Source organism: Onthophagus taurus, chromosome 11 (genome assembly GCF_036711975.1).
Source record: "Onthophagus taurus isolate NC chromosome 11, IU_Otau_3.0, whole genome shotgun sequence".
NCBI classification, from domain to species: domain Eukaryota; kingdom Metazoa; phylum Arthropoda; class Insecta; order Coleoptera; family Scarabaeidae; genus Onthophagus; species Onthophagus taurus.
In genome coordinates this window covers 32,357,091-32,384,209 of record NC_091976.1, presented here as the reverse complement: position 1 = coordinate 32,384,209, position 27,119 = coordinate 32,357,091, and the positions used below count along the sequence as shown (strand labels likewise).

The 27,119-nt window shown below is 27.7% G+C and overlaps 1 protein-coding gene across 6 annotated transcripts in view; it reads left to right on the top strand.

The window, feature by feature from the left end:
- LOC111425015 (insulin-like growth factor 1 receptor) overlaps positions 1-27,119 on the top strand; it is a 137,222-nt gene that overhangs the window by 73,039 nt on the left and 37,064 nt on the right. Inside the window, exon 1 of one of the 6 annotated variants that reach the window (XM_071199682.1) lies at positions 9,219-9,697. The exons of 4 other annotated variants lie outside the window; for them this stretch is intronic. In XM_071199682.1, coding sequence (XP_071055783.1) covers positions 9,305-9,697 — 393 coding nt within the window. In that variant the 5' untranslated portion in view covers positions 9,219-9,304. Of the gene's footprint in view, positions 1-9,218; positions 9,698-15,841; positions 16,459-27,119 lie in introns of those variants that run through there. One more of the 6 variants, XM_023058764.2, reaches the window with a different exon arrangement.

Genomic DNA, 27,119 nt, shown 5'->3' with positions numbered 1-27,119 from the left:
TTAGTAAAAATTGCTAACATTTACCGTTCTTGAGATAAAAAATATTTTGTACTAAAAACATCAAAAACCACGAAATTTTAATATAGCTTTATTTAATAACCTGTAACATCCATACCGTTCATTATATAATAATTACAAGTACATTTTTGGATTCCTCGAACAGTTTTAAAGAAAAAGGGACTCTTTATTAAACGTTGTAATACTAACCGTTCTTTAGATAAAAAGGATTTTGTGCTAAAGATACTGAAAATTATAAGATTTCGGGTTATTTTCATTTTGCACCCAACAATATATACTATACTGATTTTGTGATAATTTTAAATACATTTTTGAATTAATTGAGGTATTTTACACAAAAAAGTACTTTTAGTAAAAATTGCTAACATTTACCGTTCTTGAGATAAAAAATATTTTGTACTAAAAACATCAAAAACCACGAAATTTTAATATAGCTTTATTTAATAACCTGTAACATCCATACCGTTCATTATATAATAATTACAAGTACATTTTTGGATTCCTCGAACAGTTTTAAAGAAAAAGGGACTCTTTATTAAACGTTGTAATACTAACCGTTCTTTAGATAAAAAGGATTTTGTGCTAAAGATATTGAAAATTAAAAGATTTCGGGTTATTTTCACTTTGCACCCAACAATATCTACTATACTGATTTTGTGATAATTTTAAATACATTTTTGAATTAATTGAGGTATTTTACACAAAAAAGTACTTTTAGTAAAAATTGCTAACATTTACCGTTCTTGAGATAAAAAATATTTTGTACTAAAAACATCAAAAACCACGAAATTTTAATATAGCTTTATTTAATAACCTGTAACATCCATACCGTTCATTATATAATAATTACAAGTACATTTTTGGATTCCTCGAACAGTTTTAAAGAAAAAGGGACTCTTTATTAAACGTTGTAATACTAACCGTTCTTTAGATAAAAAGGATTTTGTGCTAAAGATACTGAAAATTATAAGATTTCGGGTTATTTTCATTTTGCACCCAACAATATATACTATACTGATTTTGTGATAATTTTAAATACATTGTTGAATTAATTGAGGTATTTTACACAAAAAAGTACTTTTAGTAAAAATTGCTAACATTTACCGTTCTTGAGATAAAAAATATTTTGTACTAAAAACATCAAAAACCACGAAATTTTAATATAGCTTTATTTAATAACCTGTAACATCCATACCGTTCATTATATAATAATTACAAGTACATTTTTGGATTCCTCGAACAGTTTTAAAGAAAAAGGGACTCTTTATTAAACGTTGTAATACTAACCGTTCTTTAGATAAAAAGGATTTTGTGCTAAAGATACTGAAAATTATAAGATTTCGGGTTATTTTCACTTTGCACCCAACAACATCTACTATACTAATTATATTATAATTTTAAATGCATTTTTAAATTAATTGAGGTGTTTTACACAAAAAAGTACTTTTAGTAAAAGTTGCTAACATCTACCGTTCTTGAGATAAAAAATATTTTGTACTAAAAACATCAAAAAACACGAAATTTTAATATAGCTTTATTTAATAACCTGTAACATCTATACCGCTCATTATATAATAATTACAAGTACATTTTTGGATTCCTCGAACATTTTTAAGGAAAAAAGGTACTCTTTATTAAAAGTTCTAATACTAACCGTTCTTTAGATAAAAAGGATTTTGTGTTAAAGCTACCGAAAATTATAAGATTTCTGGTTATTTTCATTTTGCACCCAACAATATCTACTATACTGATTTTGTGATAATTTTAAATACATTTTTGAATTAATTGAGGTATTTTACACAAAAAAGTACTTTTAGTAAAAATTGCTAACATTTACCGTTCTTGAGATAAAAAATATTTTGTACTAAAAACATCAAAAACTACGAAATTTTAATATAGCTTTATTTAATAACCTGTAACATCCATACCGTTCATTATATAATAATTACAAGTACATTTTTGGATTCCTCGAACAGTTTTAAAGAAAAAGGGACTCTTTATTAAACGTTGTAATACTAACCGTTCTTTAGATAAAAAGGATTTTGTGCTAAAGATACTGAAAATTATAAGATTTCGGGTTATTTTCACTTTGCACCCAACAATATCTACTATACTAATTATATTATAATTTTAAATGCATTTTTGAATTAATTGAGGTGTTTTACACAAAAAAGTACTTTTAGTAAAAATTGCTAACATTTACCGTTCTTGAGATAAAAAATATTTTGTACTAAAAACACGAAATTTTAATAGCTTTATTTAATAACCTGTAACATCTACACCGCTCATTATATAATAATTACAAGTACATTTTTGAATTCCTCGATCATTCTTAATTAAAAAAGGTACTCTTTATTAAAAGTTCTAATACTAACCGTTCTTGAGATAAAAAGGATTTTATGGTAATCGTTGCATCGTTTGATCTGTATTCATTTTCATCAACATCCTTACGTACATCATGATCCAAATATAGTTCCAATAAAAGCCCCAACAAAAAACGATGTTAAAGAAGGTGGTTGAACGTACGCTTCATTTTCTTGAGGAGGGATGACATCATCTAAGAATTTTAAACATGGATTATACATTTGTGTGGCAAGTTTCAAAACATTTTTATTCTATTAATCACTTTTAATTTTGACCAATTTGAGTTACGATATAATTATGACATTGAAAATGACATTGTTTGTATTTCAAATATTATTTTCACATATCATGGGTATTATCAAGATGTCTAAAATCGAAGTACTTTGCAAGTCATGGTTAATGGGGCGCAACCCTAAGATTTTTAGGGGAAGATTTGGTTTCATCTATTACTGTCTCAGTAACAAATGGAGGACTCTCTTCTTGATTGGGGTGAAACATGCTTGTTGATAGCTTGGAACTAAAGAAAGTGGATATTCAATTTTGAGGGATTTTCTCTATCATTAATCTAACTCAAAAGAAAAATAATTGAAAATGTTTTTATCATGAAATTACAATTTTTTCATAAAAACTTATTGCATTCCAACTATTTTCTGCGATCAAATAAAGTACCCCTTCTAGCATTTATGAAGATACGAAACGGCTTTGAAAGGATTATTAATATTAAAACGGCGAGAAGACGAGTACATTAATTTAATAAGTAATATTCGTTCAAATCCTTTGAAACTCAAATTTAATTTAAATAATTTCGTCGAAAAGTAAATAATCTTTTCTCCAGATTTTTTTTAATAAAACGTGCTGAATTGACATTTTATTGTACCCGTAAGTTCAGCACCTCGAGGTATTGTACTTTCTCCAAGAATCCTGAACAGATTTTAAGTTTCTATCGGAGAATCGTGACTTTACAAAGTTTTTTGTTACTGCTACTTTTTTACTTGTTTAATCACCTTTAACGGAACCAGCAAAGGATAAAAATTAATTTTAGGAAGGGAAAAAAACGTGCCAGCACTTATTGATTTAAAAGCGACTTTATAAACTATAAGATTGCTTTTTATACGATTTTTAACGCTAACTGAGTTCGAGCTAAAAAAGATTTTGTCTTAAAAAGACTAAATTTCACTCTACGGCAAGCAACATCTGCTCCTTGGTTTTTATTGAAATTTTTGGTACATTTTTGAATTAATAGAGGTGTTTTACACAAAAAAGTACTCGTAGTGAAAATTGCTAATATCTACCGTTCTCGAGATAAAAAATATTTTAAAAAACATCAAAAACCACGAAATTTTAATATAGCTTTATTTAATAATCTGTAACATCTACGCCGCTTATTATATCATAATTACAAGTACGTTTTTGGATTCCTTGGTCATTCTTAAGTAAAAAAGGTACTCTTTATTAAACGTTCTAACACTAACCGTTCTTGAGATAAAAAGGATTTTGTGTTAAAACTACTGAAAAATGTTAAATTTTAGGTTATTGTCGCTTTGAATCCAACAACATCTACCATGCCGACTTTACGATAATGTTAAATACATTTTTGGATTAATTGAGGTATTTTACACAAAAAAGTACTTTTAGTAAAACTTGCTAACATTTACCGTTCTTGAGATAAAAAATATTTTGTACTAAAAACATCAAAAACCATGAAATTTTAATATATCTTTATTTCATAACTTGTAACATCTACACCGCTCATCATATAATAATTACAAGTACATTTTTGGATTCCTCGACCAGTTTTAAAGAAAAAGGGACTCTTTATTAAAAATTCTAATACTAACCGTTCTTGAGATAAAAAGGATTTTGTGCTAAAGCTACTGAAAATGATAAGATTTCAAGTTATTTTCACTTTACACCCAACAACATCTACTATACTAATTATATGATAATTTTAAATGCATTTTTGAATTAATTGAGGTGTTTTACACAAAAAAGTACTTTTAGTAAAAGTTGCTAACATCTAGCGTTCTTGAGATAAAAAATATTTTGTACTAAAAACATCAAAAACCACGACATTTTAATATAGCTTTATTTAATAACCTGTAACATCTACACCGCTCATTATATAATAATTACAAGTACATTTTTGGATTCCTCCAACGTTTTTAAGGAAAAAAGGTACTCTTTATTAAATGTTCTAATACTAACCGTTCTTTAGATAAAAAGGATTTTGTGCTAAAACTACTGAAAATTATAAGATTTCGGTTATTTTCACTTTGCACCCAACAATATCTACTATACTGATTTTATGATAATTTTAAATACATTTTTGAATTAATTGACGTATTTTACATAAAAAAGTACTTTTATTAAAAGTTGCTAACATCTACCGTTCTTGAGTTAAAAAATATTTTGTACTAAAAACATCAAAAAACACGAAATTTTAATATAGCTTTATTTAATAACCTCTAGCATCTACACCGCTCATTATATAATAATTACAAGTACATTTTTGGATTCCTCGAACAGTTTTAAAGAAAAAGGGACTGTTTATTAAAAGTTCTAATACTAACCGTTCTTGAGATAAAAAGGATTTTGTGCTAAAGCTACTGAAAATGATAAGATTTCAAGTTATTTTCACTTTGCACCCAACAACATCTACTATACTAATTATATATTAATTTTAAATGCATTTTTGAATTAATTGAGGTGTTTTACACAAAAAAGTACTTTTAGTAAAAGTTGCTAACATCTAGCGTTCTTGAGATAAAAAATATTTTGTACTAAAAACATCAAAAACCACGAAATTTTAATACAGCTTTATTTAATAACCTGTAACATCTACACCGCTCATTATATAATAATTACAAGTACATTTTTGGATTCCTCCAACGTTTTTAAGGAAAAAAGGTACTCTTTATTAAATGTTCTAATACTAACCGTTCTTTAGATAAAAAGGATTTTGTGCTAAAACTACTGAAAATTATAAGATTTCGGTTATTTTCACTTTGCACCCAACAATATCTACTATACTGATTTTATGATAATTTTAAATACATTTTTGAATTAATTGACGTATTTTACATAAAAAAGTACTTTTATTAAAAGTTGCTAACATCTACCGTTCTTGAGTTAAAAAATATTTTGTACTAAAAACATCAAAAAACACGAAATTTTAATATAGCTTTATTTAATAACCTCTAGCATCTACACCGCTCATTATATAATAATTACAAGTACATTTTTGGATTCCTCGAACAGTTTTAAAGAAAAAGGGACTGTTTATTAAAAGTTCTAATACTAACCGTTCTTGAGATAAAAAGGATTTTGTGCTAAAGCTACTGAAAATGATAAGATTTCAAGTTATTTTCACTTTGCACCCAACAACATCTACTATACTAATTATATATTAATTTTAAATGCATTTTTGAATTAATTGAGGTGTTTTACACAAAAAAGTACTTTTAGTAAAAGTTGCTAACATCTAGCGTTCTTGAGATAAAAAATATTTTGTACTAAAAACATCAAAAACCACGAAATTTTAATACAGCTTTATTTAATAACCTGTAACATCTACACCGCTCATTATATAATAATTACAAGTACATTTTTGGATTCCTCCAACGTTTTTAAGGAAAAAAGGTACTCTTTATTAAATGTTCTAATACTAACCGTTCTTTAGATAAAAAGGATTTTGTGCTAAAACTACTGAAAATTATAAGATTTCGGTTATTTTCACTTTGCACCCAACAATATCTACTATACTGATTTTATGATAATTTTAAATACATTTTTGAATTAATTGACGTATTTTACATAAAAAAGTACTTTTATTAAAAGTTGCTAACATCTACCGTTCTTGAGATAAAAAATATTTTGTACTAAAAACATCAAAAAACACGAAATTTTAATATAGCTTTATTTAATAACCTCTAGCATCTACACCGCTCATTATATAATAATTACAAGTACATTTTTGGATTCCTCGAACAGTTTTAAAGAAAAAGGGACTCTTTATTAAAAGTTCTAATACTAACCGTTCTTGAGATAAAAAGGATTTTGTGCTAAAGCTACTGAAAATGATAAGATTTCAAGTTATTTTCACTTTGCACCCAACAACATCTACTATACTAATTATATGATAATTTTAAATGCATTTTTGAATTAATTGAGGTGTTTTACACAAAAAAGTACTTTTAGTAAAAGTTGCTAACATCTAGCATTCTTGAGATAAAAAATATTTTGTACTAAAAACATCAAAAACCACGAAATTTTAATATAGCTTTATTTAATAACCTGTATCATCTACACCGCTCATCCTATAATAATTACAAGTACATTTTTGGATTCCTTGAACGTTTTTAAGGAAAAAAGGTACTCTTTATTAAAAGTTCTAGATCTAATCGTTCTTTAGATAAAAAGGATTTTGTGCTAAAGATACTGAAAATTAAAAGATTTCAGGTTATTTTCACTTTGCACCCAACAATATCTACTATACTGATTTTATGATAATTTTAAATACATTTTTGAATTAATTGAGGTATTTTACACAAAAAAGTACTTTTAGTAAAAATTGCTAACATCTACCGTTCTTGAGATAAAAAATATTTTGTACTAAAAACATCAAAAACCACGAAATTTTAATATATCTTTATTTAATAATCTGTAACATCTACACCGCTCGTTATATAATAATTACAAGTACATTTTTGGATTCCGTGGACATTTTTAAGGAAAAAAGATACTCTTTATTAAATGTTCTAGATCTAACCGTTCTTTAGATAAAAAGGATTTTGTACTAAAGCTACTGAAAATTATAAGATTTCGGGTTATTTTCACTTTGCATCCTACAATATTTACTATACTTATTTTATGACAATTTTAAATGTATTTTTGAATTAATTGAAGTATTTTACACAAAAAAGTACTTTTAGTAAAAGTTGCTAACATCTACCGTTCTTGAGATAAAAAATATTTTGTACTAAAAACATCAAAAACCACGAAATTTTAATATAGCTTTATTTAATAACCTGTAACATCTACACCGCTCATTATATAATAATTACAAGTACACTTTTGGATTCCTCGAACAGTTTTAGAGAAAAAGGGACTCTTTATTAAAAGTTCTAATACTAACCGTTCTTTAGATAAAAAGGATTTTGTGCTAAAACTACTGAAAATTATAAGATTTCGCGTTATTTTCACTTTGCACCCAACAATATCTACTATACTAATTTTATGATAATTTTAAATGCATTTTTGAATTAATTAAGGTATTTTACACAAAAAAGTACTTTTAGTAAAAATTGCTAACATCTACCGTTCTTGAGATAAAAAATATTTTGCACTAAAAACATCAAAAACCACGAAATTTTAATATAGCTTTATTTAATAACCTGTAACATCTACACCGCTCATTATATAATAATTACAAGTACACTTTTGGATTCCTCGAACAGTTTTAGAGAAAAAGGGACTCTTTATTAAAAGTTCTAATACTAACCGTTCTTTAGATAAAAAGGATTTTGTGCTAAAACTACTGAAAATTATAAGATTTCGCGTTATTTTCACTTTGCACCCAACAATATCTACTATACTAATTTTATGATAATTTTAAATGCATTTTTGAATTAATTGATGTGTTTTACACAAAAAAGTACTTTTAGTAAAAGTTGCTAACATCTACCGTTCTTGAGATAAAAAATATTTTGTATTAAAAACATCAAAAACCACGATTTTAATATAGCTTTATTTAATAACCTGTAACATCCATACCGTTCATTATATAATGATTACAAGTACATTTTTGGATTCCTCGATCATTCTTAAGTAAAAAAGGTACTCTTTATTAAAAGTTCTAATACCAACCGTTCTTGAGATAAAAAGGATTTTATGCTCAAGCTACCGAAAATGATAAGATTTTAGGTTATTTTCACTTTGCATGCAATAACATCTACCATATAGACTTTACGATAATTTTAATAACCTGTAACATCTACATCACTCATTTTGTAATAATTACAAGTACGTTTATGGATTTCTTGACAACATTTTAACATTTGAAATGTACCTGACTAGATACTACTAGCAGAAATCTAGACAATACTGTCTAAAGAGTAGATTCTGCTTGCAAAAGACTAAATACTGCTTGCAGAAGACTAGATATTGCTGGCAAAAGGCTATATCTACCAAAAGATGTTGTATTGGCAGTATCACAGAAAGTTAGGCTCTACTAATATAAATCGAGATATTGCTGTCCAAAGTCTAAATTCTGCGTGCAGAAGACTCCATATATTGCTTACAGAAGACTAGATACTGCCGGCATAAGGCTGGATCTACCTAAAGATCTAGTCTTCCATTGGTAATATCACAGAAGCTTAGGCACTAGCAGTACAAAACTAGATACTGCTTGCAGGAGAAATATTATGATCCACCAGAAGTGTTAGATGGATAAAATTGGAGAAAATTACACAGACACAATTCGTGATGCGAATAAAAAAATAACAAATAAATGGTTTTTATTAGTATGATTATTATGTTGGCCTTAATACATATGATGAAGTTAATCTACCCAGATTATATATAGGCCACAATAATAATTAACATTTATACACGACCAAATATAAATGCATTAAGAAATAAGAGAATGACCCAGTTTAAAAACGCATTCACAACACAATATGAATAGTGTGAAATAGTAGTAGTAGCATCCGTTCTATTGGGTTCTAGTTCAAGAACACTTTCGCTCTTTAAAACGTTGATAACACGGTGCCTTACCGGGCATGCTCGGAACATACGCAAACCGAATTTTGCGTGGCCGAGACTGTGGAGACTGTGCACTTGTAATATTATAACAACACGCGGCGGTCGTACATCGGAAAGTTCGCGAGTTTCAGTAGCGTTTCGCGAGTCATGAGGAATAGGTATGACAGCGTATTGGTTCGCGACTTATGACCACGCAACTCGGTCCGTAAAGAACCTTTTCGTTTTATTCTTGTTCGCCTCCATACCCGTGGACGCGAAGTACTGTCAAGACATAAACGTTCGAAACAAAGTGATCAACCTCGAAAAGACTCTTCGAGGATGCGAAGTGATCGTCGGAGACTTACAAATCGTCCTTATAGACAAAGCGTCCCCGGAGGATTATCACGGCTTATCGTTTCCCGAATTAAGAGAAATCACCGGAATCGTGTTAATTTATCAAGTTAATGGTTTAACTAGTTTGGGAAAACTTTTTCCTAATTTAAAAGTTATTCACGGACAAGGATTGTTTAATAATTTCGCTTTGGTTATACACAAAACCCCGGATTTAGTTGAGGTAATTGTTTTGTTTGTAAGCCGATTTTATGACTTTTTAAAGGCGCTATCAAATTATTTTATACACGGAAACGCTGTTTAATCAATTGACAAGATAAATTAATAAGAATTTATTTCTTTTTTTATGTAAAAGTTAAATGGAAAGTTTCAAGATAACACTTATAATTCGTTTTTACTATCTTCCTGTATATACAATACTTGGGTAATTAAAAATTTCGTTGAAGCAAAAAAAGTTGAGCTTGTACTAGTTGAACAGATGTCTGTTTCGTTTCTGACATTTACAAATTTGGAGTTGGGAATTTTAATTTAACACTGCAAGAGGAATTTAACTACATAGTATTGAATTTTTACTAATTAAGTAACGTGTTCGATACAATGCAATACAAACCATAAAGTTGAAATATTACATAAATTCAAGGTAACTCGTTCATAAACCAATATTGAACTTGGATAACAAAGGCTTCTGGGCTTCATTGTGTGCATATTTGAAACATTAATACTTAAATGACACAATGAATAACTCCAGTCGTGGTGTCGAACATTGTAAACATACTAAAGTATAAAAGAAACTCGTAAGATTTCTTTTTTATGGCGAAAAAATGGTACGCTTAAATTTTATCTTGAGTTAAGTATGTGGCTGCATTTATTTGGTTATATAATACAGGAGTGGCTTGTTCTTGTGCAAAAATCAACAAACACGTGTTGATTTTTATACGTTAGCCAATTTATAAACGTTATTACTAGCATTGTACGAGACCGAGCTGCTTAATGTGATAGTAAATCCTTGGATCCCATCCATGTTACGATAAACTTAGAAATATCTTTCAAATTTTTATTTAACTATATTTAAAATATTTATTTTTTACTTCAAATAAGTATTAAAAATCGATTTTTAAGTGATTTCATTTTGAGAGAACTTTCAAACTCTCATTAACACGTAAATACATTATTATTAATTAATTATTATTATTAATGATTCCGAATAATTAATCGTGAATTAAGACATAAAAAGTTTAGGTAACAATAATTTATTTTACGATATTTCGCCATCGCGACCTCCACCGTTTTGGCACCGACAACCAAAAATTATATCCACACTTCTATTAATAATGATTATAAAAATATCTTTACCGTTTAAAAGAAAAATTCGAACGTTTCAGAAACCGTTTCCGATTAATAATTAAAAAAAAAAGTTCTTTTTCGGACAAGAATTGATTGCTTTTAAATTAACATTTAATTGTGCACGTGTCCGAAGTGTTTTCGGGTCATTCACCCGGAACTTCATATCAAAATTCAAACAGTAATACCGTAATGTAAATATATCATGTGTAGGTTGTTAAAAAAAGTTAGTTAGGAGGTTTAAAACGATTGTGATGAGATAATTTTAAAAATAAAGTACATTTTCTTTTCGGCACCTCAGAATGGTTTTAAAACAGGGGTGGATTCTATGTTTATTGGTTTTGTGGAACTATTTCCAACAGATAAATGGATAAACAGGGTGGATATTTATGTAAGGTTATTTCTTGGGGTTGAATTCGGTTGGGGAAGAATAACGATGGTTCTCTTTGAGGTTTTATTTAATAATGTAGTTTTAGACTGTATCTAAATTTCAATTCTTTTGCAAGCAAATATTGGAACAAAACTATTATTAAAAAGAAACTGTTTGCAAGAATTTTGGTTCTATTGAAACTGAGATTAGTGCTGGATTAGTGCTCACTAGGAATTAGAGGTATTTGAAATTCGTGTAACCTGAGGCATCTTAACTTCAGGAAATACAAACTGTTCGAGATAATAGTTAGTAGAATCTAATCTTTTTCTAGTAGTTTAAAGTCTTCAGAGAGCAATCTGTGGTCTTCTATTAGCAGTATCTAGTCATTCATTAGTAGTATCTACTTTTCTTATCTTCTGCCAACAGTATCTAGTATTTTACACAAAAAAGTACTCTTAGTGAAAATTGCTAATATGTGCCATTCTCGAGATAAAAAATATTTTGTACTAAAAAACATCAAAAACCACAAAATATTAATATATCTTTATTTAGTAACCTGTAACATCTACACCACTTATTACATAATAATGACAAGTACGTTTTTGGATTCCTCGAGCATTTTTAAGGAAAAAAGTACTCTTTATTAAAAGTTCTAATACCAACCGTTCTTGAGATAAAAAGGATTTTGTGCTAAAGTTACTGAAAATTATAAGATTTTAGGTTATTTTCACTTTGCACCCAACAACATCTACTATACCAATTTTATGATAATTTTAAATGCATTTTTGAATTAATTGAGGTGTTTTACACAAAAAAGTACTTTTAGTAAAAATTGCTAACATTTACCGTTCTCGATATAAAAAATGTTTTGCACTAAAAAACATAAAAAACCACAAAATTTTAATATATCTTTACTTAATAACCTGTAACATCTACACCGCTCATTATATAATAATCACAACTACGTTTTTGGATGAATCGAACATTTTTAAGGAAAAAGGTACTCTTTATTAAAAGTTCTAATCCTAACCGTTCGTGAGATAAAAAGGATTTTGTGCTAAAGCTACTGAAAATGATAAGATTTCAGGTTAATTTCACTTTGCACCCAACAACATCCACATTACTAATTTTATGATAATTTTAAATGTATTTTTGAATTAATTGAGGTGTTTTACACAAAAAAGTGCTTTTAGTAAAAATTGTTAACATTTACCGTTCTCGAGATAAAAAATATTTTGCACTAAAAAACATTAAAAACTACGAAATTTTTATGTATCTTTATTTAATAACGTGTAAAATCTACACCGCTCATTATATAATAATCACAAGTACTTTTTTGGATTCCTCGAGCATTTTTAAGGAAAAAAGTACTCTTTATTAAAAGTTCTAATACTAACCGTTTTTGAGATAAAAAGGATTTTGTGCTAAAGTTACTGAAAATTATAAGATTTTCGGTTATTTTCACTTTGCACCCAACAACATCCACATTACTAATTTTATGATAATTTTAAACGTATTTTTGAATTAATTGAGGTGTTTTGCACAAAAAAGTACTGTTAGTAAAAATTGCTAACATTTACCGTTCTCGAGATAAAAAAAATTTTGCAATAAAAAACATCAAAAACTGCGAAATTTTTATATATCTTTATTTAATAACGTGTAAAATCTACACCGCTCATTATATAATAATCACAAGTACGTTTTTGGATTCCTCGAACATTTTTAAGGAAAAAAGTACTCTTTATTAAAAGTTCTAATACTAACCGTTCTTGAGATAAAAAGGATTTTGTGCTAAAGCTACTGAAAATGATAAGATTTCAGGTTAATTTCACTTTGCACCCAACAACATCCACATTACTAATTTTATGATAATTTTAAATGCATTTTTGAATTAATTGAGGTGTTTTGCACAAAAAAGTACTTTTAGTAAAAATTGCTAACATTTACCGTTCTCGAGATAAAAAATATTTTGCACTAAAAAACATCAAAAAGTACGAAATTTTTATGTATCTTTATTTAATAACGTGTAAAATCTACACCGCTCATTATATAATAATCACAAGTACGTTTTTGGATTCCTCGAACATTTTTAAGGAGAAAAGGTACTCTTCATTAAAAGTTCTAATACTAACCGTTCTTGAGATAAAAAGGATTTTGTGCTAAAAGTACTGAAAATTATAAGATTTGAGGTTATTTTCACTTTGCACCCAACAACTTCTATTATACTAATTTTATGATAATTTTAAAGGTATTTTTGAATTAATTGAGGTATTTTACACAAAAAAGTGCTTTTAGTAAAAATTACTAACATTTACCGTTCTCGAGATAAAAAATATTTTGCACTAAAAAACATCAAAAACTACGAAATTTTTATGTATCTTTATTTAATAACGTGTAAAATCTACACCGCTCATTATATAATAATCACAAGTACTTTTTTGGATTCCTCGAGCATTTTTAAGGAAAAAAGTACTCTTTATTAAAACTTCTAATACTAACCGTTCTTGAGATAAACGGGATTTTGTGCTAAAGTTACTGAAAATGATAAGATTTCAAGTTATTTTCACTTTGCACCCAACAACATCTACTATACTAATTTGATGATAATTTTAAATGCATTTTTGAATTAATTGAGGTGTTTTACACAAAAAAGTGCTTTTAGTAAAAATTGCTAACATTTACCGTTCTTGAGATAAAAAATATTTTGTACTAAAAACATCAAAAACCACGAAATTTTAATATATCATAATATATTAATAATACTCATTATGTAATAATTACAAGTAAATTTTTGGATTCTTCGACTACATTTTAACATTTGAAATGTGCCTGACTAGGTACTACTAGCAGAAATCTGAATAATACTGTCTAAAGGGTAGATTCTGCTTGCAGAAGACTAAATACAGCTTGCAGAACAATAGATACTGTTTGGAGAGACTTCTATTAGCGGTCTCTAGTTATTCATTAGTACTTTTTTACTTTTTTGCCAATAGTACATCTTTTATAAACAATATGTAGTCTTCAATAAGGAGGTTTTTTTCGTTCATTCTGCCAACAGTATCTAGTTTCTATTTCAAGTATCTAGTAGGCAGTACCTAGTTTTTGCCTGAAAAATTTAATCTCTTTCTAGTAGTTTCCAGTCTTTTAAAAGCAGTATGGCCTTTTGGAAACAATTCCTGGTCTTTTATTAGTAGTATCTAGTCGTCCATTACTAGTATCTAGTTCTTCGGCAGTACTACATCTTCTACAAACAAAGTCAAGTCTCCTATGAGGAGGTTTTTAACATCTCTTGATAAAATCTTGCCTTCTGCCAATAGTATTCAGTCTTCTGTAAGGAAGATCTTCCATTGGTAGTACTTTATCTTCGCTGACAGTATCTAGTTTTTGTTTGAAAAATCTAATCTTTTGTTAGTTATAGTAACAGTATCTAGTCTTCTATGTCAAGTATTTAGTCTTCTGTGATGAAAATCTTCGATTGGTATATTGTCTTCTTCGGCAGTATCTAATTTTTCCTTGAAGTATCTAGTATTTTTCCAGTAGTAATCTGTAGGTAGTTTTCTGGATACAATATTAGCAGTATGTAGTCATTCATTAACAGTATTCAGTTTTCTGCCAGGAGTATCCAGCCTTCTGTAAGCAGTATCTAGTTTTCTGCAAGTATAAGGTTGTCTTCTGGAAATTGCTAATATAGAGGATATGTAAAGACGAACGGAAGCATGATAGTGACAAAAGGAAGCTGAAAGTGGATAAGAATCTTGTTTTCCTTGGCAGTATCTTATTTCTGTCTACTATTTCAGGTATGTAGACTTCTAGTCTTCCATTGGCAATATTTATTCTTACAATTTAAGAAATTATCGATTCAAACGAACGTAATAAAATTACTCCTATTCGTTCTATTCTCGAGAAATGGTTGCAACGGTTGAATGTATTGTACATTATTGGAGATGTAATTAGCATTGAAATTTAATTGCTTCCTTCAATTTATATGATATTAAATTACGTATTGCAACTGATTCTAATACGCAATATAAAATATATATTGACAACGACACAAATTGTGCTATTAATAAATCATGGAAAATGTTTTTGAGCATTTTGGCGTTATCATCTATTTCAATTGGGAAACGAAATATTTGAAGCAGTAAACAATTATTCAAACGACTTTTAATTAAAATTGTTTAAACAATAAAGATTTATGATGGATTTGAATCAAAGTTATGTTGAGAAATTTCTAATTATAGTTTGTAACTATAAATCAAGTATGAAATAAGTTTGAAATAACAGCTTTAATCTCAAGTTCAACTTAATCTTTCCGTCATAAACTTTAAAGTTAAAGTCTTTTCAATAAAAATCGATTTAAAATTAATTAAGAATTTATCAAAAATTTCATTACTCTTGCTATATAATATTAAGTGAGATGAATTGAGTTGAAACGAAGAGAATTAATATAGGAGAGCTGAATTATTTATATTACATCGTTACAAAGTTGCAGTAAAACGCGTAGTTCTATTAATAACCATCAAAATCGATGAATGAAACTCGGTTGTACTCTACGAGTACGCCTGTTTACACTTTTCTCTCTCTCTAGCCTCTCTAGTAGTCTTATGCAACAATGTAGCTAGGAGAGCTGTAAATACATTCGCTTCGACCAAATAGAATTTAGTCTCTAGCCAGAAACGGTCAGGCTTACGGTCGATTCTCTACTGGTATAGTAAAATTCGTTTTGCGCCTCGAATAGGTCTTCTACCAAGTTCTACCACGTTCTACTTGAAACGCTTGAAACAGTCGCGCTTCGGCCGCTATGTGGGAGACACGTGTACGCCATGCCTTGTAATGGCCTTCAGTACGGATACAAAACGGTGTCTGATAAACTTTATGTTGCCCTAAGTTCTTTAAATAAAATTGTGAAAGTTCGCTTTGTTTTGTTTGTTGTGATAGTGGTAATAACATCGGAAATCGCTCCAACGGCGCACGCCAAGTATTGCCAAACAATAAAAGCAAGAAACAAGATAGCGAATATAGAGAGTAGCCTAAGAGGTTGTGTGGTGATCGTGGGTAACCTCGAACTCGTGCTCTTCGATAGAACCACCACAGACGATTTTGCGAAAGTTTCCTTTCCGGAATTAAGAGAAATCACCGGTATACTTCTCGTTTATCAAGTGTTCGGTTTAAGAAGTCTTGGAAATCTATTACCTAACCTTAAGTTTATCCATGGGCAAGGTTTGTTTCGAAGTTTCGCCCTTATCATTCATAACGTTCCTGATTTAATTGAGGTAAAAATAATAAATAAACCGGTCGATTAAAAATTAATACCTAATAATCCATAATATGCGATATGAAACGTTTTAATGCGCCACAAACACGATTATAAAGATTAAGCATAATAAGGCACTAAAAATTATATGCAAGAAATGTGTTAATTTATTTAAATGTATACGGATTTAAACAAGAAATAATTCTTAAACAAAAACGAGATTAATTAAAAATGGTGTAACCTTAATTAATTAATAATTTTTTCTTGTTAAAATATTTATTAAAATAATTAAGGATTTTTGTGTACATTGTGAAAGTGCTTCTATTTAACTTTAAAGCGAACACTTGATTATTTAACATTAACATCGTTGACAACCAACAATAAATTATAGTCAAGATTAGAATGTACATATTAAATTTAAATATCTACCTGGCTGAAATTCACACTCACCGCAAAACTTTATTTATCGCTGTTTATCTGGATAACGTGAAATATAAATGTATCCGGAATTTGTACCGGTTGAAATTGCTGATGAATTTTTGAACACGTCAGTGAGTTTATTGCGATAAATATTATTATTGCGGCATTTATTTGGTGTAAAGAATTTTTCTTGTTAAATCGAATCCAAACTAACTCTAAGATGTCAATAATCTTGTTTTCAGTGCTAAATATATTTTTAGAAAAGATTGGGTGATTACAATGGAGCCGACTTACAATGACTTTAGTTTAAGCTTGAAATATATCAAAAACGGTAAATGTGAATTAATTCGTGTTTTGGCTTAACTCCAACAACATAAGGACGATTTATTAAACATGATTTTTGTGCATGATAAATTGTTCATTTAAGACTCAATTTATAACCTGATCTACTTCAGTTATAATTGTATTGTAGTATGAAAATGGAAATCCCACAAAATATTAAAAATGATGATTTTTATTATTTAAATCAATTATAACTAATAAACTATAAACTGTGGAGAAAATGTTATGGATATAAATTGTTTATAATAAACTAAAAATATATAATCCATAATAATAATTAACTTATATATATTCATTTTTTAGTTAACAATTGGAAATCTCCAAAATATAAAAATTTATGGTTTTGTTTCATAAAGTCGATTATATCTCAAAATCTAAAAGTGTTAGAGAGTAATATTTTACATAAAAATTGTTTATTATAGTCTAATAAGATATAATACGTTAACAGATCTAGCTTAGTTTTAATTATGTTGGAGTTAGAAAGTGGAAATCAACCAAAACACCAAAATTGATGATTTTTGTTATTAAAATTAATTATAACTCAAACTATAAAGTGTGGAGAAAAATGTTACGGATATAAATTGTTTATAATGAACTAAAAATATATAATCCATAATAATAATTAGCTTAGATATATTCATTTTTTAATTAGTAATTGGAAATCTCGAAAATATCAAAATTTATGATTTTGTTTAATATAGTCGATTATAATTTAAAAATTAAAGGGGTTGGAGAAAAGTATTTTACATAAAAATTGTTTACAATAATCTAATAAGATATAATTCATAACCAAACCTAACTTAATTATAATCATATTTTTGTTAAAAGGAGAAAATGTCAAAAATATCGAAATTTAGGGTTTTCGTTTTTAGAGTCAACCTAAGTCGAAAACTAAAAACGATGGAGAATAATATTTTACATAAAAATTGTTTATAATAATCTAATAAGACATAATGCATTACCAAATCTACCACAATTTTAATTATATTGTAGTTAGAAAGTGGAAATTAACCAAAATGCCAAAATTGATGATTTTTGTTATTAAAATTAATTATAATTCAAACTATAAACTATGGAGAAAAATGTTACGGATATAAATTGTTTATAATGAACTAAAAATATATAATCCATAATAATAATTAGCTTAGATATATTCATTTTTTAATTAGTAATTGGAAATCTCCAAAATATTAAAATTTATGATTTTGTTTAATATAGTCGATTATAACTGAAAAATTAAAAGGGTTGGAGAAAAGTATTTTACACAAAAATTGTTTATAATAATCTAATAAGATATAATTCATAACCAAACCTAACTCAATTATAATCATATTCTTGTTAAAAGGAAAAAATCTCAAAAATATCGAAATTGAGGGTTTTCATTTTTGGAGACAACCTAAGTCGAAAACTAAAAACGGTGGAGAATAATATTTTACACAAAAATTGTTTATAATAATCTAATAAAACATAATGTATTTCCAAATCTACCACAATTTTAATTGTATTGTAGTTAGAAAGTGGAAATTAACCAAAACGCCAAAATTGATGATTTTTGTTATTAAAATTAATTATAATTCAAACTATAAACTATGGAGATAAATGTTATGGATATAAATTGTTTATAATGAACTAAAAATATATAATCCATAATAATAATTAGCTTAGATATATTCATTTTTTAATTAGTAATTGGAAATCTCCAAAATATTAAAATTTATGATTTTGTTTAATATAGTCGATTATAACTGAAAAATTAAAAGGGTTGGAGAAAAATATTTTACACAAAAATTGTTTATAATAATCTAATAAGACATAATTCATAACCAAACCTAACTCAATTATGATCGTATTCTTGTTTAAAAGAGAAAATTTCAAAAATATTGAAATTGAGAGCTTTCGTTTTTGGAATTAACCTAAGTCGAAAACTAAAAACAATGGAGAATAATGTTTTACATAAAAATTGTTTATAATAATCTAATAAAACATAATGCATTATTAAATCTACCACAATTTTAATTATATTGTAGTTGGAAAGTGGAAATTAACCAAAACGCCAAAATTGATGATTTTTGTTATTACAATTAATTATAATTTAAAGTATAAACTATAGAGAAAAATGTTATGGATATAAATTGTTTATAATGAACTAAAAATATATAATCCATAATAATAATCAGCTTAGATATATTCATTTTTTAATTAGTAATTGGAAATCTCCAAAATATCAAAATTTATGATTTTGTTTAATATAGTCGATTATAATTCAAAAATTAAAAGGGTTGGAGAAAAGTATTTTACACAAAAATTGTTTATAATAATCTAATAAGATATAATTTATAACCAAACCTAACTAAATTATAATCATATTCTTGTTAATAGGAAAAAACCTCAAAAATATCGAAATTGAGGGCTTTCATTTTTGGAGACAACCTAAGTTGAAAACTAAAAACGATGGAGAATAATATTTTACACAAAAATTGTTTATAATAATCTAATAAAACATAATGCATTACCAAATCTACCACAATTTTAATTATATTGTAGTTAGAAAGTGGAAATTAACCAAAACGCCAAAATTGATGATTTTTGTTATTAAAATTAATTATAATTCAAACTATAAACTATGGAGAAAAATGTTACGGATATAAATTGTTTATAATGAACTAAAAATATATAATCCATAATAATAATTAGCTTAGATATATTCATTTTTTAATTAGTAATATCCAAAATATCAAAATTTATGATTTTGTTTAATATAGTCGATTATAATTCAAAAATTAAAAGGGTTGGAGAAAAGTATTTTACACAAAAATTGTTTATAATAATCTAATAAGATATAATTTATAACCAAACCTAACTAAATTATAATCATATTCTTGTTAATAGGAAAAAATCTCAAAAATATCGAAATTGAGGGCTTTCATTTTTGGAGACAACCTAAGTTGAAAACTAAAAACGATGGAGAATAATATTTTACACAAAAATTGTTTATAATAATCTAATAAAACATAATGCATTACCAAATCTACCACAATTTTAATTATATTGTAGTTAGAAAGTGGAAATTAACCAAAACGCCAAAATTGATGATTTTTGTTATTACAATTAATTATAATTCAAACTATAAACTGTGGAGAAAAATGTTATGGATATAAATTGTTTATAATGAACTAAAAATATATAATCCATAATAATAATTAGCTTAGATATATTCATTTTTTAATTAGTAATTGGAAATCTCGAAAATATCAAAATTTATGATTTTGTTTAATATAGTCGATTATAATTTAAAAATTAAAAGTGTTGGAGAAAACTATTTTACACAAAAATTGTTTATAATAATCTAATAAGATATAATTCATAACCAAACCTAACTCAATTATAATCATATTCTTGTTAATAGGAAAAAATCTCAAAAATATCGAAATTGAGGGCTTTCATTTTTGGAGACAACCTAAGTTGAAAACTAAAAACGATGGAGAATAATATTTTACACAAAAATTGTTTATAATAATCTAATAAAACATAATGCATTACCAAATCTACCACAATTTTAATTATATTGTAGTTAGAAAGTGGAAATTAACCAAAACGCCAAAATTGATGATTTTTGTTATTAAAATTAATTATAATTCAAACTATAAACTATGGAGAAAAATGTCACGGATATAAATTGTTTATAATGAACTAAAAATATATAATCCATAATAATAATTAGCTTAGATATATTCATTTTTTAATTAGTAATTGGAAATCTCCAAAATATTAAAATTTATGATTTTGTTTAATATAGTCGATTATAACTGAAAAATTAAAAGTGTTGGAGAAAAATATTTTACACAAAAATTGTTTATAATAATCTAATAAGATATAATTCATAACAAAACCTAACTAAATTATAATCATATTCTTGTTAATAGGAAAAAATCTCAAAAATATCGAAATTGAGGGCTTTCATTTTTGGAGACAACCTAAGTTGAAAACTAAAAACGATGGAGAATAATATTTTACACAAAAATTGTTTATAATAATCTAATAAAACATAATGCATTACTAAATCTACCACAATTTTAATTATATTGTAGTTAGAAAGTGGAAATTAACCAAAACGCCAAAATTGATGATTTTTGTTATTAAAATTAATTATAATTCAAACTATAAACTATGGAGAAAAATGTCACGGATATAAATTGTTTATAATGAACTAAAAATATATAATCCATAATAATAATTAGCTTAGATATATTCATTTTTTAATTAGTAATTGGAAATCTCCAAAATATTAAAATTTATGATTTTGTTTAATATAGTCGATTATAACTGAAAAATTAAAAGTGTTGGAGAAAAATATTTTACACAAAAATTGTTTATAATAATCTAATAAGATATAATTCATAACAAAACCTAACTAAATTATAATCATATTCTTGTTAATAGGAAAAAATCTCAAAAATATCGAAATTGAGGGCTTTCATTTTTGGAGACAACCTAAGTTGAAAACTAAAAACGATGGAGAATAATATTTTACACAAAAATTGTTTATAATAATCTAATAAAACATAATGCATTACTAAATCTACCACAATTTTAATTATATTGTAGTTAGAAAGTGGAAATCAATCAAAAAGCCAAAATTGATGATTTTTATTATTAAAATTAATTATAACTCAAACTATAAAGTATGGAGAAAAATATTATGGATATAAATTGTTTATAATGAACTAAAAATACAAAATCCATAATAATAATTAGCATAGATATATTAATTTTTTAATTAGTAATTGGAAATCTCCAAAATATGAAAATTTATGATTTGGTTTAATATAGTCGATTATAATTCAAAAATTAAAGGGGTTGGAGAAAAGTATTTTACACAAAAATTGTTTATAATAATCTAATAAGACATAATTCATAACCAAACCTAACTCAATTGTAATCATATTCTTGTTAAAAGGAAAAAATCTTAAACATATCGAAATTGAGGGATTTCGTTTTTGAAATCCACGTAAGTGGAAAACTAAAAACGATGGAGGATAATATTTTTGACAAAAATTGTTTATAATGAACCAAAAATATATAATCCATATAAATAATCATCTTAGTTATAATCATTTTTTAGTTGAAAGTTGTTAATGGCCAAAATGTCAAAAATATTAGTTTTTGTATTTAAAGTTTATCTTAACTCAAAAATTAAAAGTGATGGAAAGAAATATTATGCAATAAATTGTTTATAATAATGTAAAAATAAATAAATAATCGGTTAATTATAACCAGATCTTACGATTTTAATCATATTGTTGTGAAAAGGTGGTAATTCCAAAAATATTGAAACTCAGGACTTTCGTTATTAAAGTCAACCCTAACTCATAAACTAGAAGCTATGGACAAAAATATTTTGGACATAAATTATTTATAATGATTTAAAAATATGTAATCCATAATTAAATTCAACTTAGTTATCGTATTTTTTAAGTTAGAAACTGTTAATGTTTAATTAGTGCTTAACTATATTTTACCTAAACTTAAATTAGTTCAAAAATATGTGAATATGTCTTATAAAATCAATCCTTCTGGTTGTTTTCCATTAAAGGGTTTTTCCAAGAAACTTCAAAGGTTTTTATCGCCCTGTGCTTGGATTATATATCACGGTTGGCATTTAGCGACTAACTGCTAATGCCACACGCCATAAAACCGACATAAACCAGGCTATAAAAGTCCAACTTCAATAACCGAACATGTAGTTGTCTTGTTAAACGGGTCTGTATTAATCGTTACGTAACAGAAAATTTTATTAGGAGATAAAAGATTATTAAAATAACAATGTTAAAATCTTCCATACCAATTATTATACATGAATGGTCATCTAACGAAGTGTCGACGTGATCACGTCCAATAAACTTAACAATAGAATCAGGAGTATTGTCTTTGGAGTAATGCAAATTAGCTTCTTGACTTGACGAATATATTTGTTATATATTAAGCATGTTTTTAAAAATAAATTGTTTTGCTCCATTAGAAAAATTTTTAAAATAGCTATGTTAATAGTGGTTGACACAAAACAATGTTATTGTTATTTAAATGCCACGTACATGAATTACTGAATCATATCTAAATAAAAAAAAACTATTTTGGTGATAATAAACAGGAAATCGTATTAATCTGCATTGATTTAAATAGATAATTTAACTCAATTCTGAATAAATTTTCGATTATGCACTTAAAAAAGCATAAATATCTAAAAATTTAAATCAAAATTACTTCTTTTTTTTTATAATTTAAAAGAGGTTGCATTCCTCAATTTATTAAAGCTGTTAACCAGTTTTAGTCGACACGCAAACGCGAGGTAAACCAAGTGTTCTTAATTATAGTGATTATTATCTTCTCCATACTTGCTTATTTGCATTTAAAACATTTTCTGTGCTCACCATTTGAATAAAAGCACACTTTTGTTAAAAATATTCCAACTTTATATATCTTCAATTAATTATAACGCTTTTATATCTTGTAACCTTAGTCATCGAATCGAGTGGATTTATGAAAGTTAAATGAATTACTAAGTGTAAATGTCAAAATGTTTACAACATAAAATGAATTATAATATAATTTATAACCGGATAATGTTTATTGTTACGTTTAATGATTGCAAATTTATCTTAACGGGTGAACTATTCAGCATATTAAATGAATCTGTGGTAGTAATAAATTCAAAGAGATTGTTGAATTTGATATTTATGTTTATAACATAGATAATTTGACTTATTTTGTAATAAGATAAAGAAAAACACTGCGACATATCTGTTATTTGACCACAAAGAACTACAAAAAAATTAAAGCTCAAATTTTCTTCTTTCAGGAAATATAAAATTTAACCGGCGAGACGATAGCAACATATAGCAACATATTTCCATCTACTTCTAGGGCCCATATCTTCGTTATGTACATATCGTCGCCGATATGTTGATAATAAGAGCAAGAAAAAATAAAAAACGTCGCGTTGCATTCAATTTACCTCAAAATTAGCAAATTTCACGGCCTTGTGCAGCCGTTACCAGACGGAAATTTAATAAATGGTTTACATATTCGGAAAGAGCTGACCTTGGACTATCTTATTCCGAGTTTTCGTCCGTTAATATCTGTCGGCGTCTGTCAAAAAAACGCTCCTGAAAAGGAGCCTACAGTTGGCAACAAACTTTACTTTTGTATTTCCATCTATGTACTTTTCGGACGGATATCTTTGTTATTTATAACGCTACCGAAAAACTAAGCACACGGTTGGAAAGCTTGGTCGTTTTTCTATCTTGAACCGAGTTTTCGTCCGCCGATATGTTGATAATGAGAGCAAGAAAAAATAAGAAACGTCGCGCTGCCATGAATTTTTGCCGCGGTTAAACCACGCTTGGGTCAATAACTCTCTTATATGACGGGGAGGAAACTCCAGAACTATGTTCATCTTATGGGAAATTTTCTGCTCTTTTCATCGATATATAACACATCTCAATCACACGTTTGCACAATCGTTTATCAGCCCAGCAACAAACTTTTCCCTTGTATTTCCGTTTCTCCTACCGATGAAAACACGCATATATTTTTTGCATTAATAATTTTCCTATTTGACTGGGGAAAACCCTACAACTATATTCAGCTTATGGGAAATTTCCTGCTCTTTCCAACGATGTGTGACACACCGTGATCACACGTTTGCAAAATTCTTTTTTCTAACTATGAACTATCTAAACCACGAATTTTTGCCGCTGCTAAACCACGCTTAGGTCAATAACTCTCTTGTATGACGAGGAGAAAATTCTAGAACTATATTCATCTTATGGGAAATTTTCTGCTGTTTCCAACGCGCACTTCGCTTACGCGTTTGCATACGCGTTTTTTAAATTGATGAACTGAGTTAAAAACCAACAAAACACAACAATTCGAGTCTAAAATCGCTCAAATTCTTCCAGATTCTGATAAAATAGGTGTAACATGAAATAATCTTTCCGTTTTGAACAGTTTAACATGTTTCTAAACGTAAAACTAGAACTAAAACTAGAACTAACACTAGCACTATCATTAGAACTAACACTAGACCTAGAACTAGAAACTGTCGGGTTCCAACTAGTTTTCTGAAGATGGTTGCGACATGGCACCCGAAACATCAAACATTTCTTCAAAAAATGCACTGCTCAACCCGAAAGTTTCTAGTTCTAGGTCTAGTGTTAGTTGTAGTGATAGTGCTAGTGTTTGTTTTATTAACACCGGCCGTGAAAGCCTTCGTACTTATATGTTTTTAAACGGTTTTAAATAAATTAAGAGTGAATGAAAAATTATCTGTCAACATGAAATGAAGTTAGGATTCTCTCTCGTGTAAAACTTTGTTCCAATTTTTCTTTCATCAAATAAGAAAGTTAGGGTAAGAAGTGATTGCGTTCTGCTACCTGTAGGTTGTCTTTCAGGTGCGTTTCTGTTACAGACGCCGGCAGATATTGACGGCTGATGATTAAGTCTAACACCAACTGCTGCTACTATTTTAAACCTATTTTAAAAATTTTATAGGCTATAAGTCATCTTGTTCGGTATTATAATCGTAAGTTGACATAAGCCCTTTTGAGCAACCAATTTAAAACTATGCAGACGTTCCTAAACACTTAAATTGACTTAGGTCTTTCATATCAAACATGCTTTGGCAATTCAGTCTATTATTAATTTAGTGTTATTGTACAGAAATGAGTGAAAGAAGTAAATATATAGTGCAATTAGCTCTAGGACGTTCAGGTAATTATTACTCTTCTAAAGTAGTTTTTGAGACGTTATAGTGGCAAGAAATGGCAAGAGGTTATCTGTATGCAAGGACTGTTTTTGCAGGACTTTGGATGAAAAAGAGAAATTTATTAGAATGGCTATCAGAAATAAAACGAAGAATACTTCTGGTATTACTACAAATGATGGAAGAGGCAAAACATCTTCCGCAAACAAAAAAACGGAGGAAGAAATAAATGCAGTAGTAGCACACATTACATCGTTTCCTTCATATGAAAGTCATTATACCAGACGCACGAATGACAAAAAGTACCTTCCATCTCATTTAAACTTGCGAATTATGTACGATTTATATAAGGAAGAAACAATCCTGTTGGTAGGACAATATATGAGAGAGAATTTCATAAGTTGAAACTCTCATTTAAAAAACCGCACGTGGATACTTGTTCTAAATGCGACACCTTTCATATGCAAGTACAGGTTGCTACTAACTCGAACAATGTGGAAGAGAAGCTCCGTGTACAACGAGATCTACAGTTACACCAAGAACAAGCGAATGCAGCATACGAGGCAAAAAAAGCAGACAACGAAGAAGCTAAAGTCAATTCTGCAAAAAAATGCTATAGTTTTGATCTCCATCAATGTTTGCCAACACCGTTTATTGGTTCCTCGGTAGCGTTTTACAAAAGGCAATTGTGGACATATAATTTGACCGTTCATGACTGGTGAATCAACGCATTACATGTGGCACGAGGCTTTAGCTGCCAGGGGAGGCTTTAGCTGCTTATATAGCTATTTAAAAAAATTACCTGATTCCGTGACTGAAGTCACATTGTACTCAGACACATGTGGAGGGCAGAACAAAAATAGTCATGTTGTTGCCATATTCTTAAAAGTGCAAAGTGAATTTCCCTATCTTATAATCAATCATAAGTTCCTAGTACCAGGCCATACTCACATGGAATGTGACATCGATCACACCTATTTTCCACCCACACGATTGGTTCCAGTTGGTCAGGAGAACAGGGAGAAAGAACCAGTTCAAGGTTCATGAGATGGAACAGAACGAATTTGTTGACTTTGCTCATTTACTAAAGACTGTATTGGTATGCCGAAAAAAAAATGTATCTGGTGAACCATTCTTGTGGCCGCTTGTACAATGGC